This window comes from Girardinichthys multiradiatus, chromosome 15, assembly GCF_021462225.1.
Source record: "Girardinichthys multiradiatus isolate DD_20200921_A chromosome 15, DD_fGirMul_XY1, whole genome shotgun sequence".
Taxonomy (NCBI): domain Eukaryota; kingdom Metazoa; phylum Chordata; class Actinopteri; order Cyprinodontiformes; family Goodeidae; genus Girardinichthys; species Girardinichthys multiradiatus.
Genome location: NC_061808.1, coordinates 31,767,005 through 31,787,945, shown reverse-complemented (window position 1 = coordinate 31,787,945; position 20,941 = coordinate 31,767,005). Strand labels below are relative to the sequence as shown.

Genomic DNA, 20,941 nt, shown 5'->3' with positions numbered 1-20,941 from the left:
TACGGTTTGAGTTGTTTTAAGACGGTAGAGGTCCGCTTCAGACTTGGCCCCTCTCAGAATAGCTATTAGTTTCAGCTCCCGGAAACAACTAAACTAGATATGAAGACGCAAACATTTGTCTACAGTGTTAAAATAACTGATTTTCAAAGTGGCATAGCTGTTTATGTAAATTGTTTTGTTTTTTTTTTTTGCATTATTTACACTGGAAATGGAGGTAGGCGGTAGTGTGCCACCAATGATAATCCTGTGTGAAACGTGCAGCAAACAGAACTTGTGAAGTGTTTCTGATCAGAGTAACAGTTCATACAGGAAGATCATTGGTGTCACTGCATCTGTTTTAATAACCACCCAAGGAAACTTGAAGACAGCTTAAGGTTTCACATGGTTTTAGCTTGGATTTTAAGACGGTAGAAATCCACTAGAACCCCTCGAGAACTAGCCTTTAGCTTTAGCTTCCAGAAACAACTAATCTGGATTTCAGCGCAATTAAGTCACCTGGAGAATTATGTGCTGCTTAACATTTTCACAAAAATCCTAAAACATCCCTTAATGCACCACCTGAGCAGAGGGGTAGGATGAACACGGCATGTCTGTTGTGGGTACTGTTACTACGACGCAGAAAACAATTTGTTTCTGCTTAATCAAATAAAAAAACTGGTGTTTGTTTTGCCATTATGAGCAAGGCAAATCTATCATTTTGCATCTTAATTGTGTTGAAGTGTTTACCAGTGTTTGATTAAAAGATCCAATGATTCATGCTAATGGTTGTGTGTGGGTGTTTGCACAATGTCTAAGTGTTTACCTGCATCTGTGGGTTTTTAGAACGCATAAACTGTAGATTGGTTTAGAGAACAGTGATCATTTCAGACCACGTTTGACTTTATAACCAATATAGAAAAAAATCAATATAATACTTACTGCTGCAATGTTTACAGAAGGAAACAAAATGATATCAGAAATTCTCAGTGCTTTTTATTGTGTTGGACAATATATTTCCTCTAGTACAAACTTATTCCCCCAATGCTATTCCCACTGCCATGACTCCAAACATACCTTCACGGATAAAACCATTAACACTGGTTGTGTGCCGACGCGTGGGCAGGAAGGAAATCAACTTCATTGAAGGAACTTGGTTGAGTCAAACCAAATGTAGCTTATTCTTGTGAGTTAATATTCCAACAAAGTGCCAAAAAACATTTAAAAAACAACATCGGTCAGCCCATTACACAGGCTAAACGAGATGATAAAAAAATAAAAAACAAAAAGGTATAAAATGTTCGTACAGAACTCAGAGCACACAATATAATGTACATCATAACCACTGTGTAATCACTGGAAGAGAAGACTGGAAGAAAGGAAACAGCCAGGTAGCAGTGTAAGGATACAGTGGAGCTACAGGGGCAGTAATATGACCTTTGGATATAAAAAGGAAGAGAGGGCTTAGCACATCACATGGTCAAAGTCAGTCAACAGCACCATCTCAAACTTCAGCGTTAAGGATCAAGATACAAAGATACACAAAAGTCCATCTGCATTTCTTTTAGGAAAGAAAAAAAGAAGGAAAACACAAGGTATTTAATTTTTCTTGATGGCTCTCATGCCCTGATTTATGTTCTTGTTTTCTTTTTTATAAGTCTCTGTTTACACTCATCCGTCCATCCGTCACACAGCTGAGACTAGTCGGGGAAGCGCTGGCAGGCCTTTTTCCAGCGGCAGGCGGTGCACCACTGGTCCTTGCGCTCCACCCCGTACACCTTGCGGCACTTCTTGGCCTCTCCGCGGCCCTTCCTACAGCCAGACACAAATGAATCACTATTATAGAGAGATGCATCAAATACTACATTGATTCCATCTTATGTGAACCAAGAAACAGCTAGAAACAGACATCGCAAGGTGATAAAATTTCATAAGAAAGTTTGTGAGTCAAAGCAGATGTTGCTTGAAGCCCAGCATTCATCAACTCCCTTCTTTTAATAAGTAAGACATTGGAACCTACATTTGTAAGAATCTAAGGTATGATACAGGTGGGCTGTCATTTTGTACAGCATCAAAAAATTTGGAAAAATATTTATTAAAAGAGCTTGGATAATCAATAGGTCATTAACCATTTGCAGTTGGGTTGAGGGGCGAAGGGGTAAGGTGCACGACCCATGTACAGAGGCTACAGTCCTTGATGCTACTGTCACGGGTTCGAGTCCTGACCTGTTGACCTTTGCTGCATGATGAGCTCAGTGTTGTGTTGTGGTAAGAAGTATGAAGCAATTACTAAAGTTGAGATACATGTGGATGAAGTACGCAATGAAATAATAAATGAAAGAAAATTCTTTGGTGTAGAACTTAATGATAAAATAAGCTAAAACAAAACACATTCTGGACCACAAATCACTCCACGTTACACTATCAAAATTGGAATGAACTTAATACGTCTTATACCAACATTAAGCCAGCTAACAAGAACCGGTGGGTCACCTCAAATGTAAATCCCCAGCTAACGTTAGCCCATGTATTTCTTTCATAGACAAACAACCTGAAATTGGTGAGAGAAATTTATAGTAAAGTTCATAAAAAGCGAAAAAGTTCATAGTAATTAAATTCGTAGAGAAGTTTCGCTCAAAACTGATTGCTAAATAAAACTGTTCATGATTTCATTCACTTTGACAAAAAGTCTTGTTCCATCTAAAGAAAAGTAACTCCACACTATGATACCACCACCATCATATTTATATGTAGGTAAGCAGCTCTTTTGGATAAGGAGATTTTAGCCAGACCTGGATGAAAAAATGATTGCATCTAACCAGGAATTCCTGCAGCTGCTTCAGTGTTACTGTCTTCCTCTTGGCAGAAGCCCCTACTGGTTTCCATCTTGTGTTTTTATCTATTACAGAGTAGGGCAAAGCTTTTATAAAGTCACTGTTGTTTTATATGTTCTCTAGTTACTGGTGAGTGTTCACTGTCACAATACAGTTTGTGGCAGTTTTTACAGCTTTTTGTATCCTTATCCTCCCTGATACCTTTGTGAATCAGATCATTTAAACCTTTGTTTCCTCTCTACAAATGATAACTTTAGTTCAAGGATGCAAATGAGCGAATTTCAGGAAAATCCTACCAGAGAGATCTTCTATTACTCCTGGTTTCCTGGTCCGCAAAGCAGCTAGAACCTTTAGAACCTTTCATTCAGCAATATCTGCTGCTTTTACCTTCAACTCTCAACATTAACTCCAGCATTAACATGTAGGCATTACATTCCAACTACTGCAGCCTGTCTGGTTGTCGCTTTAATACCTGAAGGAGCAGTGGGTGCGTGAGGGAGACGCGCTCATTGGCTGCAGCCTGTTCTGCTGCAGCCACTGTTCTCCGACACTGACTGAGCGACAGCGAGGCTTCAGCGTCTGGGGAGGAAAGGCACACATTAGGAACAACAGCAGACACTGATGATGTCCTGGACAGATGTGTCATAAATACATGACTACCGAGGGCCCCAGTTACGTTCAGCTTTAATAGGCCCTTTTTGTGAGTACAAGCACATACATGCACAGACATAATACCCACCGGAGTGTTGCTGTGGGCAGATACCGAGGCAGAGGGGGTCCAACTCTGACTGCACGGGCTTCTGGGGACCACAGATACCTGGATAGGGCTGCAGGCCTGGAGAAGGAAGAGAGAAGAAAACAAAATTCAATCACCCCTGTAGACCCTTACCTTGGATGATGACTTGTTACAGCTGGAAACTCAGCAGGTTTAATTTCAGGTTCTACATGAAAGAGGCGTTCAAATGTTAAGATCCTGTGGGATATTATCAGCTTTAACCTTTTGACACTTTAATTAGCCAGCTACACACACACATTAGGTGTTGGTCCTCTCATGTTTCTACTATAATCTCAGATCCCTCCCCTCTTATCAGTTTACTTCCCGTTTCAAATAACCAAGGACTCAATTTATTTTTTTGATTAATTTCATGAATTTATATTAAAAAACAGTCAAATTACGTTATTTAACTCCTTGCTTATTACATCATCCTTGGGATATTTCTACAGCTTTCTTTACTAGAGAAATAACCTCAACACTTAACGGGCAAAAAGTGTATAGAAAGATCTGCCAGTAATGAGCATCACCTTATATTACTCTGCAGTAGCGGTGGCACCGTCATGCTGTGGGAATGTTTCAATGGATGAAACAACAAAACAAATAACGTCGTGTGTTGTCTGCCGTAAGCACGGCTTTTGTCACCTTTACCCTCTCTGCTATCACACACATAGATGTAAAAGCATTAAATCAATCAGGTTAGTTTTGAATATTTGTGGTCATAAATATGGACAAACGTCTAAATACAGTTAAATCAAGTAACAAATCTCCTGACTAAACAGTTTTAGTATCTCTGATGGATTTGTGGACTAGACAGTAAAAAGGATGCAAACTTCTCAAAACCAACCAAGGGTTTTCTGTGGTTGCCTTTATATCACAAACAGAAACGGGAACACTCAGCCCACAGATCATTAACTACAGATAATTTTCTGTGGGTCTGTTTGAATTAATGATTGTTTTTACATCAAGCACACAATGATGGAGGGCTTAAATTATTTTATGTTCAGAGAAGCAAACATTTGTCAGCTTCCAGAGACCTGAGAACCTTATAGATAAACAGGCGGGTCATTGCAAAAATAATCGTGCCAGCCATTTTATCGCAACCAGCTCTTGTGACAAACAACCAAATTGTGACGCTGTTAATGATCTTTTCCTGTGCTGTTTCACCATTTCCCTCTTCCCCATTTCTCCGACCCGCTCTCTGAACAAACAGGGCACAGGCTACTGCCGTCCTCACATCTCATCACACAGAGGGGAGACGGACAGGACTGAAATAGGTCTTCAGAACAAAGCATGATAAACTATTAACTTTGTTAATCCAAGCAGTAACAGGGAAAACGGCTGGATGAGGAACCCCTGTGAGGATAACTCTCATTATAGTAAGTTCTGCAACAACAGACCTACAGCTGAAATTGGGAGTAAATTCAAAATATGCACGGTTAGATTTTTGTAATATTAAAAATAAATAAATAAAATAAAAAATGGCCAGGTTTGGTCATTTCTTTTTGTGGAAACATGGAATTCGACACACAGCAGGCTGTTTGTGCTTCCTGGCGTCAGCGACTGTGTTTTTCCTGCCTTTTGCAGGCTGGTGAGAGGCTAGTCTCCCAGAGAGAGCGAGCAAGCTGCTGGCTCGCTCTCTCTCTGTCACAAAGCATCCTTTTACAGGCTCCACGGCTCAGGGTAAATGCAGGTCACCAGTGAAATGTGCTGCTTCGTGATGCATAAACAACACTGTAGCTCACTGGCTCGTTAGAGATGTTGTCTGCTTGGCGAGGCGGGTGCTGGGGGGCTCGTCTGCTAAGGAGGGCCTCTGAAACAGCACAGCAAGCATGTAATGTGAGACTCACTCAGTGAAGAAATTCCAGCTACATAAAGTGAATGTATGACAGCAGTTTAAAAAAAAACAGACGCTTTCTGCTCTGTACTCAGTTACAGCTTCCTTTGCTTCAAACAAACCCAAAACTGACAAAGTCAGGAGAAATGACTGATTACTTGGTTGTTATAAAGGGACAAACTAGTTCTCTATACTCCTCCTGTATGCTCAGGACCCCAGGCTAAAAAGGGGTTGGACATGCAAGGCTATATGAAGTGGAAATCTCCCTCCTTGCACATACTGTGGCAACACTGCAGCACCCACCTGATAGAGATGCTCAGTGTGGATCTGCCAGAAGCTGCTGGGGGCCGACTGGCTGAGTGGACAGGGCCTGCTTGGACCTGGCAAAGAGCTGGAGTTGGACCTGGGCCTGTGAGTTACGGGGATCTGGAGCTCCGATCCTGGAGGAGAACCACATGAGGCCCAGCTGAGAAGAGCAGAAGAGGGCTGGCTAGGAGACTGCTGGGCTGGACTGGGAGCAGAACTGGCCTCGATGGTCTCACAGCAGATCTTGGTGTAGTAGAAGTCCTCCTCTCTCTGGGACTCATCTGATGCACTGCTGAATGTGCATGTGTGATGGGGACATGGCAGTGGACACACAGAGAAGAAGGAGTAACTTGTGTGTTTGGAGCGTTACTCAAAACACCACTCACTGTGGCCCAGATATACACTCTCTCCTCACCAAGTCAGAGCTCTTTAGCAAGCTGAAATTTTTATTCCCTCCTGTTTTTTTAATGCTGTTGTGCAGCTGAAAAATGTTTTTAAGAGCTAAACTGTCTGGTTTTCTCACCAGCTCAGACTGAATAGTGGTCAAACAGTTTGCACGCAAACCTCTAACATTAGGCTGCTGTATATCAGCCAAGGATGGAAGCAGTGGACAGATAGAACTAACAAATCACTGCTGTGTGAAATTATTTTCCTCATTTTTACTATGCTACATTAAACCTGGGGCTGCACGGTGGCGCAGTTGGTAGCACTGTTGCCTTGCAGCAAGAAGGTCCTGGGTTCGATTCCTGGCCGGGGGTCTTTCTGTGACCTATCCAGGGTGTACCCCGCCTCTCGCCCATAGACTGCTGAAGAGAGGCACCAGCTTCCCCGCGACCCACTATGGAATAATCGGTAAAAAATGACTGACTGACATTAAACCTGTATGATGTGGCTGGGACTACACAACATCTTACAGTTCCCTTCACATATTGAGCCATAATATTGGTAGAATCTAAACACTCTGCGTCGATGCAAACATAAACGTGTAATTGACTGACACTAAAGAAAACACAAAGTTGAGCCAAATGCCATGTTTAGTAATTCTTCGTGTGGGCGATTAGATCTGGTAATAGAGATTTCAGTTTTCTGTTGGGGGATTAAATATTTAGAAGAATGAATATTTAGAAGTTCAAAACTGCTATAAATGGACTGTTGCTGGTTGCTTTTAAATGAGCTAAAATGGTTGTTTTCCCTTCCAAAGTAGCCCAAAGGGGACGATGTACGTGTTATGAATAGAGACGCACCAATTAGAGAGGTTGTGTTGCTAATTTAACCAATTTTGAAAAGGTCTGACCTGTAAATTTTTGCAGTAAGGATTTTAGCTGGTTGTGATGTTTCTTTAAGAGACACAAATAACAACAAAACACATTTTCTCTGTCTTCTGCATAACTAGAAATTTTACCCATCTTAACAACACTGTAAACTGCTTCTAAAAAAATAAACATTAACAAAGATTTTTCCTTAAAAATGAACCAAGTGGTTTCTCTCACTATGAGATGCAACACATTCAAAAAGAGACTAAAAAGGAGCAACAACGACACAGAAAGCACAATTTGGCGGAGAAAACAGCTAAGATAAGACGGAAAAAACAGAAAAACAAGAGAAGAATGCAAAAAACGACAGACCGCTAGCAAGGACAAGATGTAATCAGAAGTGGATGAATAAAAAAAACAAAAAGCACCACTATTACTGCTTATATGTGGTGCATTTACTAATCAGAGAAAAGTTCAGACTTAAAGATACTGATCAGCTGATCACCACAAAGGAAATCGTCTGATTCCGTTCACCAGATGTGTGACACATTTAAAATGCACAATTTGAGAAAATAAAACAGCAGAGATTAACTGCTAAAAAAAATTAGGCAAGCAAGAGCTTACAGAAAGAAGAAATGGCACAGCCACAGGAGCATAAAGAAAAACAAACTTTCACTCCACAGGTTGTTCTTCTTTTATGTTTTACCTTTTATTTTTAGTCATGCTATAAGTAAACTGATAGTGAAACTGAATGTTCTTGTGGTTAAAGCACTGAAAATATCCGCTCACCCCAGGTGCATCACACGAATGTGTCTTTTTATTCCAACAGAAGAGGTTAGCACTTTGCCACAGCTGGGCCACAGACACTTATACACACTTCGCAGAGAGCTCTGTAGGAGGAAGAACAAATCAGAGGTCAACCACAGGGCAGCAGAGAGCGGACTGGATCCATCTCTGGCTAAATGGTTTCGGTGATTCCAATCAGACATGTACCTTTGGCTTTTTGGCAGTGAGCTCCTCGCCCTGTTCCAGCTCCATGTGGAGGCCTTCATCGGGGCTGCTGTCCACCTCGGTGACAGACGGCGAGGGGGCCGGGCTCACGCTGCCGTGGTCCCAGCTCCAGTAGCCGCTGCTGCCACTGTCAGAGAGCTCGCCGCCGCCACTCTCCATGTCGACAGCTGAGGACGATCCAGCTGTAGTCGGAGACGATTTTTTTCTTGGTTTAGTTTTCAGAAGAGCACTCTGAGCCAGAAGCAACATCATTTCCTAGGTGGCAAATAATGCTGCCTCCTCCACAAAATCAAAACTAACTTCCTGAGGTATTTTAGGAAGATAAAAATAGCTCCTTTGCAGTCGGGCGTGTGCCTTACTGCTTTCCCTCTACCCATCCTACAGAGAACAGAAGATGTCCCGCACTGGTTGTGATTTGGGTCTGTTGTAAACACATGTTCAACATTACTGCAGCATGTTTATTCCTCTTTGCTCTTTTCCTTGTTAACTTAATGAGATTAATCTTTTTTTCACTCAGGCAATAGAGGCAATGTACTTCAAATAAGTGGCCTTGCTTTTGGCACAGTTGTTGTAGAACAGGTAAAATTAAACATTAAAAAATAACTTTAGGGATGATATAATGATAAAACAAAAGGCTTGGGTCTTATCTAGAGTCTTAGTCTACTTAATTTCCCTGCCGGGTGCTCCACATTACAAAGAGAACAAGTGCTGCTCATGCAAACACACAAATGTGCTGTAATTATTTGGTCCATGTATATTTAATTACACAAAAACCTCTCTAATGTCTTATTTTAAGAACTATGTTAGCATGTTTTCTCTCGGCGCTTCAGAGCTAGTCACATAATACAGAAAGCTGCAGCAGCCAGTGCAGTCTTTCTAGTGAACCTCATTAAAAAGAAGTAAAACATTTAGATTGTTAAGAACCCCCAGAATTGTTAGATCGACATGTGCATGGCGTATGGTATGATTTTGGAAGCCATGGACAAGAAAGTAGGCAATGATTAAAAAAATCGGAACATGCAAACTGCTGCTGCAAGAGTGCAGAATCATAGACAGTCAACCAACAACAGACACTGGCCTGACCAGTCAGGGACTCACAAACAGATCATTTAAAAGAGCCTTGATATGGACGCCAAAAACATTGCTTGGGATTGGATCAGGACATCGCAATTTAGTTTTAATAAGCGTGGTATTATTATACTATTAATAAATGACATTAAATGGCATTTAATTTTCATTAAATAAAAAAAACATCATATTTCTCATTTAAAACGCATACTGATGTATTTAGTTCGGCATCATTGCCAACAAGCATATAAAATATTATTTATTTATTTGCTAAAATATTAATAATAATATTATGTAACACCATCAAAAACATAAAACGAGCTTTAATGTGTAATTTAAGGTATTCCAGTGGGCATACTGAGGTTGCATCTGTCAATGGTGATTTGAAAAGGTTGTCAAACCTCTAAGAGCTTTTTTACATTTTGTCACAGAAATTTCGTCGCACACAGCTTCACTTTTGGTCTACTATACAAATCAAATGTCCCCTGAAGGCAGTTGGTTGCCCTGCATTTTGAGGTCACAGAGTTAAGGAAACTAATTGGAAAGCACTCATACCTCCCAATCTCATATCGATAATTTCCAAAGTTTTACAAGTTTTGGGGCGCCTAAGCGGTGGCAACTTTCGAGTTATAAGGCAGTAAAAGCATTTTTGGACTTCTAATCAGTGATGATGACATTGATAACAACTCAACTTCTCTACATTTGTCAGCCACCTCAGTAAACTGCTTCAAATTTCAAGAGGCAAACTAGTCTGTAATCATGACTGTGTGGAAAAATGAATTCAGGTGTACCTCAAGGCTTAGTTCTTGACCTACATCTTTTTTGTTTGTATCCTGGTGCAGGTTTCCAGATGTACACTGGAGATAGTTTTTTATGTTGCTTGAAAGGACAACTGTCCCCGCATTTTGAGTTAATTGTAGTTTGGTTTGAAAAGTCATCTCTCACATTGAATGTAAAAAATGGGTTTATTTACTTTTCTTGATGGGATGGATTTTTTATTTGACTGTAAGGATTTAAATCTGAATATAAATGGGCACAACTTATCAAACAGGGGAATAGTAATACAATATCTTTGTGTCATGGCAAATTGTTATTTAAAATTTAACAAACATATCAAATTAATAAGCAGAGTTAAGACTTTCTACTATTTACGCCTTTTTTTGTGCTGGAAATAATTTTATGCATGTTTTTGGAGTTTTTTCCCATTTAAATTATCATTTAACCTCTGGGTTACAAGCTGCACCAACAACACTCAAGCCACTGAGGATGATAATGAACTAACTAAGATCTCCGACAGGAAGCCCTTTAGATTGGATCGCTGTCACGTTCAAACAAATCAAAATATTTTTGGAAATTTTCCCATCTTGAGTCGCTTAGCATTTTTACTCTGTGTTTTGATATGACTTGTTGATATTCCAACCCTTTATGGTCGAATGGCCGGCAGAGAAAACTTGATCTTAACTAATTAAAATTAATTGCCTGCTTTATAAACTTCCTCTGAACAAAACTAGCAGTGTTTCAGCTACTTTCAGCCTAACTCATCCCACCACCAACAGTTGTATGAGCGTACATGTTCAGGGTCCTCAGGTGCTCATTAATACGAGTATCTAGTGAAAATTGTAAGGTGCCTTTATGTAAAACTTTTCTGCGACAAACAGCTGTCTCTGTTCCCGGGGCCAACTTCACTGCATCTGATTAGCACTGAAGCAGTTTCCTAAGAAACAAAGTTTGCGATCATGAAAATCACCAGCATACTTCATTTAATGTGATGGTTAAGGTTTAATTTCTAATTAATTTGATTTGTATCGTTGGGTCCTAGTAAGTGTTATGATTTTACTCTGTATTTTGAACTGTTTTAGTCCTTTTATACCAAAAGCCCGAGTAGGGATAAGCACTGCAAAAACACGTACGCTAAACGGCTTACGCTAATTTCTTCATATTTAACAACTGTACCAATAGGAGTACATTAATTAGGGATGCACGATATATCAGCATTAACATCGGTATTGGCTGATGTTAATAAAATTTTTTAACATATCTGTATCCGTTCGATATGTCAGACTGGGCCGTTATTAATACCGGCCTTTTTTTTTTTATTTCCGTCTTGTTGCCATTTGTGTTTTTCAAGGGCAGGAAAGGGACTGGCCATATGGTATTTGTTTGGTCATTTGATAGTGATGCAGCACATGATTGTGGGGTGTTTTTTTAAAACTTTTTTACAGCACTATTGGCTGTCATTTTTGTTATTTTATGAAAGTTAGCTGACATGAAATGGGGAGAGAAGGTGGTGGAAGATATGCAGCAATGGTCAATGGGCCGGGACTCGAACCCGTGGCGGGCTGCATTGAGAACTAAGGCCTCTGTACATAGGGTGCGGGGTGTTCAACTGAAGGAGAGATAAAAAGCAATGTCCTTTTTACAGATGTCTATAGGGTAAGGATATATGAATATATAATACTGGTAAATATGGGTTATTGGCCATAACAACAATATTAATATCGGATATTGATATCGGCTCAAGTTTTCATATTGGTGCATCACTAGCACTAATACTCTGAACTAATAATGACACTGACAAATCTACAAAGCATGAGCTGCAAAAGAATCAATATTTAAAACCACAGAAGGAAGTCAGACCTGGACCCGCATGTGTCTGTGGAGGGCTCTGCACCACTGGGCTACAGGACAAACTGGTGAGAACCATGGCTGCCATTATCTCATCCATATCCACAGACTCCGGGCTCCGGAAGCTGCAGAGCAAAACGCAGAAACATTTTTAGGCTTTTGTTGTAATGCCAATGACCAGTACCACCTGAGGTGTCTCTCCCTCACCTGTATGGAGCCTCTCCTCTGGTTGGCACGTTGTTCGGCTGCGCAGCGGCTCCCATGTTCTGCAGCGGAGCAGCAAAGTTGCCCCAGCCTGACGTCTTGGTCCTGTGATGATGGTCAAACACCTTCTCAGTCTTGACGCAGCTCTGGGTATGCACCTTCAGGGAGGGACAGGGTGACAATGTAATTTCTCCCTGCTTCACTTGAAGATCATCGCTCTTCTCAGTGGATCAGGATGTTTCAGTGGACACACGTGGTGTTTAAAACTATTTAAATCCGACTTTGATACTCTGCAACTGAGCCTCGCTGCTGCCATGAATAACACGATTAAGAGAATATTTCCTGTCCATCTGTGGCGTCCTGCCTGCAGATGGCAAAATCTGCCAGAAAAAAGCAGCAGGAGAATGAAGCGGCTGCCAGATTCAGAGCTGGACGTGTTTTACGTTGAACGCATGAGAAAAATACAGATCCTATTTGTGGGAATTTTCCTCTGTAAGGGGTTGAACTTTTGTCAGTCTTTCCCTTCTTATACAATCTAAATGAGCAGATAATGCCATGGCAGTCTGACGTCTGAATCAGCAAATTAAACATCAGTTTAAAAACTACCTCCTAACTGGGAACATATGCTTAGAATAATAACCTTACTCTAAATGAAGTACTTTGTATAAAAACTGGGGAGTGTTTCATCACTCCAGCTTACCAGAGTCTGGTGGGTACCAAGCTCCCTTCTGCTGTGCGTCGTTGCTGGCACGCCGTCCTGCTGTCCCACCCGGTAGGCCGCCATCCTGCCTGGTCCCGTTCCAGCACTGTTCTCTGGTCCCATAGCTGCCATGGTGCTGCTGCACACAGTAAGGGGGACTCAGCACAATGTCACACCTGGCTGCAGACAAGACACCTACAACAGATTTGGGCAAATGAGGCATTCAATTACATTTTAAGTCACATAGGCTTGAATTGTAATTTTTTCCAGCACTTTATTGGCACATTAATTGCCTCATTCTACAAACTTTAATGTATTATATTAGGATTTTAAGATGGAACAAAACAAGGTGAAACACAACTGAAGTGAGGGAAAATCATTTATGGGCTTCAACTATTTTTACAAAACAAATCTAAAAAGTGTGGCATGCATTTGTATTGAATTTTGAGCTGTTTTGCAAAATAGCTCTAGTTCAGTCAGACTGGATGGAGAGCATCTGTGAACAACATCTTTTAGGTCTGTACTTCGACAGATAAATTCACTTTGATCTAAATCATTCCACAGCAGCTCTGGGTTTTTCTTTGGGGTTGTTGTTCTGATGGAAGGCATCTCCACCAATCCACCAATATTACACCTCTGATCCACCTCAGACGGTCAGAAACCTGTACCCACCAAGGAATGACTATAAGTGATAATATTGGATTGCGGAGCGAGTGTGACATAGTGAAATGATGATAAGCTAAAAGATTTCAGTGTGCGCACATAGCAGAACCACTGAATGATCTTCCAGAGTCCGTCTTTTCTGAGAAATACAGTGTGTTGACCCAGGGAATCTGATGCAGACAATAACAAGTTGAGGATGGTGCACCACAGTTCTCTGGTATTGAAAGCACTGAACACATAACTCGGCCAGTTACAGTGTGGAAATCCCCAATACGTCTTGCACATATTGCTCAGAGAGATGCTGCAAGTTGTGGGCTGCAAGCTCTGAAAGCACACATCGCCCATAATCTCGGCAGATTGACTCGTATGAAATGAAAGGACAAAGTGATCTGGTTAGTGTTTGTTGCGGAACAATGATATTACAGGTCTATTCCGGAAATAAATCTTACTAATCAAGATGCGGAAGCTCAAGAATAATGGGGTCATGACTTCAGATGGTCAGAGTCAGGAAAATGTAGGTTAGTAGCAATTGATATCATCATTTCAGAAAACAATAATATCACCATTTCCAATTATTCAAATATCATGCAGTCCTAGTTTGCATTTTGTCATACACTCTCTATTTTCAGGTGAAGTTTAAAGTTTGGGAATTTGTTTTATAACCAAATCCTGCTTTAGACTTCTAAATAACTTTCTCTCTGAACTCTGTCTGCTGTGACCCTTGGTCTTCATGAGTGTTCACTAAGCCCTGAGGCCTTCACAGATGCATTTATACAGAGATTACATTACACAGAGGTTGACTGTATTTGCTTATTAGGCAAAATATGAAGGCAGGTGCTTGCAATGAGTTTAATTTCAGGGTATCAGAATAGTGGGCTGTATAAAAATATGTACCACACTTTTCTGATTTTGTATTTGAAAATCGGGTATAGTTTTATTTCTTGCCACTTTAGTGTATAGTTGTAATGTGACCGATTTTGAAAAAGTTCAAGTTTAAATACTTAAATACTTTTAAAAAGTGCCCAATGTAAACTCTGTATACTGCACATTACTTTTCATTAGGGTAGATTTCTTTTTGCATTATCTCCACATCTTTCACAATATGAGTGGTAAAAAAATGAAGGTTAATGGTTGATTTTGTTGGAGACAAAATAATATACAGGGGTTGGACAATGAAACTGAAACACCTGTCATTTTAGTGTGGGAGGTTTCATGGCTAAATTGGACCAGCCTGGTAGCCAGTCTTCATTGATTGCACATTGCACCAGTAAGAGCAGAGTGTGAAGGTTCACTTAGCAGGGTAAGAGCAGTTTTGCTCAAAATATTGTAATGCACACAACATTATGGGTGACATACCAAAGTTCAAAAGAGGACAAATTGTTGGTGCACGTCTTGCTGGCGCATCTGTGACCAAGACAGCAAGTCTTTGTGATGTATCAAGAGCCACGGTATCCAGGGTAATGTCAACATACCACCAAGAAGGATGAACCACATCCAACAGGATTAACTGTGGACGCAAGAGGAAGCTGTCTGAAAGGGATGTTCGGGTGCTAACCCGGATTGTATCCAAAAAACATAAAACCACGGCTGCCCAAATCACGGCAGAATTAAATGTGCACCTCAACTCTCCTGTTTCCACCAGAACTGTCCGTCGGGAGCTCCACAGGGTCAATATACACGGCCGGGCTGCTATAGCCAAACCTTTGGTCACTCATGCCAATGCCAAACGTTGGTTTCAATGGTGCAAGGAGCGTAAATCTTGGGCTGTGGACAATGTGAAACATGTATTGTTCTCTGATGAGTCCACCTTTACTGTTTTCACTACATCAGGGAGAGTTACGGTGTGGAGAAGCCCCAAAGAAGCGTACCACCCAGACTGTTGCATGCCCAGAGTGAAGCATGGGGGTGGATCAGTGATGGTTTGGGCTGCCATATCATGGCATTCCATTGGTCCAATACCTGTGCTAGATGGGCGCGTCACTGCCAAGGACTACCGAACCCTTCTTGAGGACCATGTGCATCCAATGGTTCAAACATTGTATCCTGAAGGCGGTGCCGTGTATCAGGATGACAATGCACCAATACACACAGCAAGACTGGTGAAAGATTGGTTTGATGAACATGAAAGTGAAGTTGAACATCTCCCATGGCCTGCACAGTCACCAGATCTAAATATTATTGAGCCACTTTGGGGTGTTTTGGAGGAGCGAGTCAGGAAACGTTTTCCTCCACCAGTATCACGTAGTGACCTGGCCACTATCCTGCAAGAAGAATGGCTTAAAATCCCTCTGACCACTGTGCAGGACTTGTATATGTCATTCCCAAGACGAATTTATGCTGTATTGGCCGCAAAAGGAGGCCCTACACCATACTAATAAATTATTGTGGTCTAAAACCAGGTGTTTCAGTTTCATTGTCCAACCCCTGTATATAAATGAATCGTTGCAAAAACATCATCTTCCTAGACTGGTTATTGCTTTCAAACACTCATCCTGCATCTGTGAGCCTGATAGTGAAGAGCAACTGCACCATCGGAGGTCTGAAGTGAGGGAATACATGTGAAAAATTGGATTTAGTTCATATTTAAACCAGATTTTACTGTTGTTTGCTTCTCTCATTCCTTGCAAAGCATGAACTCCGCAGACGTAATCTGATGTTAGGCTGTATGAACTTTGGCTTGTCGCCTGAAAAGGTGAAAAGGGAAACACTGCATTCAGCTCAAGTAGAGATAACCCAGAAAAAAACACTACAGCTAAAAAGCTTAACTCAATGGCCCTGCTGCAAAGAAGGAGTTTTTTTCAAGTGTCCAAGTACTTTTAGGTTGTCAAATACCACATCAAGCAGTTCTTGAAGAGTCAAACTGGTAGAGATTAAACAGCTGTACCTTTTAAGAACAAGTGTGTTTTTACTCTGCATCCAAGTAGGAAAAATCGGCTGGAAAGAATTAACTTGGAAAGTGAGGGACTGCCGTCCCCTTAGGTGGCTAACGGATGTAGCAGCTTAACTCGACTGAAAGCAGCAGTGTACAAAATCGTATTCTTTCATAGAAGACTAACAAAATGTTTGTTACGTGTGTTATGGAAAAGAACTAGAATAAAAATCACACAACTAATGCTGAATTTCCACTTTCTAAGATGGCACCAAGCTAGCATTAGCCCTGCAGCCTAGCAGGCAGAGAATAGCAGATGACGACTGTTTATTGAATATTTGCTCTGCAAGTATCGGGCAGATATTTAAGGTAGGAAGTGTAGAATTTTGCATTATTGAGGATTTTAAAGGTTGCCACCATGACAAGATTCTGCCACTGAGAGATAACTAAAAAAGTTCCCTTGTTAATGTGTTTTTACATTCATCCATGTATTTGCATGCATTGGTGGAACACGGTTAAAGGTAAAAGGAACACAAAATAATATTGGGTTTCTTTACATTGGGATAAATTTAGGCATTGCCAACCATTGAGGCAAAGTAAAAAAATAAATGAAAATCATAAAACAGAAGAAACATTTTTAATTTTCTTTTACCTTAAACGGTCAATTTGCAAGATTTCTAATTCGGTACATATTGCAATATCGTCCTTAGCTACTTCCATTTTGTACCCATGTACTTAAACTATTCTACATTGTACTTTACGACAACTGTGCTGATGATTATGACTGGCTAAGTGTGCTGATGATTACGACAGGCCAAGTGTGCAGTTGATGTCACCACCACCAGGACAGTAACCTGCTATCCAAATCAAAAACCCTGGCTGAATGCAGAGGTGAAGGCTCTGCTGAAAGCCAGAGATGCTGCGTTTAGGACAGGGGAAGCATCAGCACTCAGAGAGGTGAGGAAGGGACTGACTGCAGACATTGCAAGGGCCTAAGCCACATACGCCCAGAATTCATGGTCACTTCACCACCAACGACCCCCAGTACATGTGGAGGGGCATCAAGTGCATCAAAGACTTCAACACCAAGGATGCACAATGCCCAAGGGACTCCTCCTTGCCAGATGCACTCAACAGGTTCTATGGCCGCTTTGAGGACCCTGACACCCCCCAAGGATCAGATTTACACCACTACCTGGTGACATGCTCCTCAGTGTGACCACAGCAGATGTGAGAAAGATTCTCCAGGGATTTAACCCCTGCAAGGCTGCAGGCCCCGACAACATCCCAGGGCGGGTACTGAGGGAATATGCACATCAGCTGTCTGAGGTGTTAGTGGACATCTTTAACACCTCACTGTCACCTGTCCAGTGATGACGCTATCTCATCGGTGGTCCACACAGCCCCTCACCCATCTGGAGAACAGTAAATCCTTTGTCAGTCTACTCTTCCTGGATTTCTCCTCAGCCTTCAATACCATGATACCACAGACCCTAGTGCAGAGGCTCTCTTCTCTTTGACTGAGTCCCACACTGCGGAACTTGGTCCTGGACTTAGTCCTGGACTTCCTGACCAAGCATAATTCAGCGTAGTGGCCCGCTCAGTACTGGTTCGCCTCAGGGCTGCGTGTTGAGCCCCCTCCTGTTTACTCTGCTGACATATGACTGCTTGGTGAGACATCCCAGCTGTCATATAGTGGAGTTCGCAACCTGTGCATTAATGTGAAGAAGACTAAGGAGATGGTGGTGGATTTCAGAAGGGCAAAGCGCCCTCTCCCTCCCCTGCACATCAGGGGTGCAGCTGTGGAAGTGGTCCTCAGATTCAGGTACCTGGGTGTGCACATATCCAATGACCTCACCTGCCAACACTTAATGCTGGTCAGGAAGCCTCACCAGCGTTTCTACTTCCTCAGGAAACTGAGGAATACTGGACTTGGGAGCTCAGTGCTGTGGAACTTCTACCACTGTGCTGAGGAGCATTCAAAGCAAGACCACAAGGCTCAAAAACAGCTTCTTCCTTGAAGCTGTCAGACTGCTGAACTTAAGCCACACACTATAGCCCCTTTCACAACTCACTCACCTGCACTAAACACTTCACCCACCAAAGGTGCAATATTTCCCTCACTTATTGGTGCAATATTAAGGACTACCTCATGCTTTACATGAGTACTTTGCACAGTTAATTTCAGCTTCACTATTTAACTGTGAATATTTCTTTAGCTTTGTATGTTGTTAAATTTCCCTTTGGGATTAATAAAGTCTTAACTCAGGTCCTGGTTAAGAAGCCTAATACTTGAGTCTGAATTTCATACTTTAACATGTAAATGTGAGCTGGCATGACAATAAATCCTTGAATCCTTGAATTTTTATGACTAATATGAGACAAATAATCATAAAATAGTCAAATCTAATGTATAATTTAATCTACTATTATTTGTTTGAAAATGTGTATTTCATTAATAGGCCCATTTTATTATGACTCATAATAAGAGAAAAAAAAGACTTCCTACTGGTTGACACTGTTGATCTGGGTAAACACGTGTATAGAAACGGTACTTTACATGATCGGTTGTCAACTCAAAATACCCCCTGGAATGTATTGACACACCAAAACAGGTGTAGAAAGTACCCAAAAATATGGTGGCTGGGAGAGTCAAACCAACATTACAAAATCTGAAACACTTTTACAAAGCAGGAGACAAACTCATATTTCAGAAAACTTTTTGCCAGTTTTTGCCTTGTGGAGGATTCTGTCAAGCTTGGACTGGATAAGGCCTCAAAGAAACCTGGATATAGGTATTGCTCAGGAAAAATCTGATCGGTACATTTCTAAAAGACAGCGACAAGAAGTACAAAAAACAAACTAACAAAATAAAATTGTTAAATATAAACATATAAATAAATTACATCACGTAAAAGGATTTGCTGATCAAAACTCATATTAAAGCACATGCAAGAAAAACTACTTATTAAAGTGAAAAGGTTGATTATTTTAGCTATATCCCGTCAACTACACTTATCAAACCTTCACTCAGCATGTGGAAGTCGTTTACTCCATTTTAATCTACCCCCAGTAGTGCATGGAAGAAGAAAAGCACAACTGTTCTTTTCCACGCACCAAAACGCAACACAAAGCCCTATTTTCTACCCCCCACCTCTCCGCCAATCAGCGCCCGGTGTTGGTAGTAAACAAGCGGCACAGTGTGGGCGGGACGCGGCCGCTGATTGGCTGGGCACTGGTTTCGCAGGTACACACCCCCGCTACAGCAACGTGTTCGGACACGAGTTTCGCCGGGAGGGACTGAGCTGGACTGGGAAACACGGCTTTGACTATTCTGTGTTTTTTCCCCGCAAAGTCACGTGAAAACATACTGCAAAATGTGAAACCGCAAATAACGAACACAGCGCAACGCAGAATGTGCAGGGGATCTGTTGTACGCGTAAACATTATCAGTAAAACTGAATTAAAGCGCGATACTTGCCCCGATCTGTACAAATACAGTGTAGGATATTGCAGTATGGATAATATTTCTGGTGCATATTCAGAGGTTGCAGACATTTTTGCGGGCAAGAGGACATATAAACGAATATAGATGTTGACATGGAGTAATGTGTATTTTTTCTAAATGCATGAAAAGCATGATCAGGACAGTTTAGTGTGGTTTATAATGTGTTATAGAAAAATAACTGAAAAAGTGTTGGTTTGACATCCCCCCCAACAAGCTCACTGATCACCACCCGGCAACGCAGACTGAGCTCAGGAGAAACGCTCCCTCCCCCCGTGCTAGAAAAGAAAACTGATTTTCTGCAACAAGAAACCCGCGCAACATGGACTACCTCATTAACAAAATTTATTTTCTCCGTACTTACTTGTAAGACCTTGATCCTGACTGTCCGGTCCCTGCTGCTGCAACAGCGGTTTGTCGCTGTTTGCTGCCTGCTTTGGCTGTCCCGCCGCCCGCTTGCCGGCTCTACAATCTGACGGAGAAAAAAAGGGGGTTGGTCGGATGCGTGCCTACGTGTGTCTGCTTGGTGGACCAATGCCGGAGGTGACAGCTGGGCAGAGCGCAGAGATATCAGCCCGCGGTGTGCTGTGCACAAAAGGATGATCTAGGTGAGGGGTTACCAGAGCAGCAGCAGCAGCATCCACTGTCTGCCTGTTTCCTCTGTCTGTCTGACTGTTTGTCTGCAGCACAAGCAAAACACCTTGTTGGTTCTGCTCATGTGTTCCAGCCTGATAAACATCTAACATGGCTCCCGTCCAAAAAGATAAACAACTAAAATATATTCTCTTTTGCATTGCAATGGCACATTTTTGCAAACCTGGATTTGATAAAGATGCTATTGCTTGCAAAAAGATGCAATGCTTGCACAAATATTCTCTGGAAGTGATGCCAAATTTGAGAACCGTTATCTGCAAACTACAATGAGGTTACCCAGAAATGACCTCTAACTAATGCCTCATTAAAAACCTGCAAATCCCAAATATACACCACATGAATATTTCCTGTAGATTTTTGTCTAGACTGTGTAATCTGACTGCTATTAATCCAGTTTAAGAGAAGAACGTCCTTCTTAATTTGAATGATAGACATGCAGACCAAGCATTTTTAAGCATCAAATAGCAAGCCTAACAGCTGATATCCCTGTATTCCCTGATATCAACCCCCAACATCATGTGATGAATTGCCTGCATATCACAGAGGACTCGACTGTGTGTTTATGCGTGTTTGTTTCTGTGTTGGAGAGGCCGGATTAGTGTCGGCTGTCTGCACCCTCTCCACCAGACATCCAGTCAGCAGGGATTTTAGGCTCTGAGCACTG

At 41.6% G+C, this 20,941-nt stretch overlaps 1 protein-coding gene across 5 annotated transcripts; it reads right to left on the bottom strand.

The window, feature by feature from the left end:
- Nucleotides 1-952: 952 nt before the first annotated feature.
- On the bottom strand, nt 953-20,222 carry znf395b (zinc finger protein 395b). Of its 5 annotated transcripts, XR_007041852.1 has the most exons (12): nt 19,988-20,222; nt 12,587-12,781; nt 11,890-12,044; nt 11,695-11,807; nt 7,972-8,171; nt 7,768-7,868; nt 5,723-6,017; nt 5,328-5,395; nt 4,113-4,148; nt 3,550-3,645; nt 3,283-3,389; nt 1,747-1,788 (listed from the first exon to the last, which is right to left on the bottom strand). XR_007041852.1 is itself a non-coding variant. In XM_047388579.1 (10 exons), exons 2-10 carry the CDS (start codon nt 12,716-12,718, stop codon nt 1,677-1,679), a joined length of 1,308 nt encoding a protein of 435 aa, XP_047244535.1. In that variant the 5' UTR covers nt 12,719-12,781; nt 19,988-20,202; the 3' UTR covers nt 953-1,676. The 5 variants fall into 5 exon arrangements, 3 of the variants coding, with proteins under 3 accessions (XP_047244535.1, XP_047244534.1, XP_047244533.1); XR_007041853.1 differs by lacking the exon at nt 4,113-4,148 and having other exon boundaries at nt 19,988-20,220; XM_047388579.1 differs by lacking the exons at nt 4,113-4,148; nt 5,328-5,395 and having other exon boundaries at nt 953-1,788; nt 5,723-6,014; nt 19,988-20,202.
- Nucleotides 20,223-20,941: the final 719 nt, after the last annotated feature.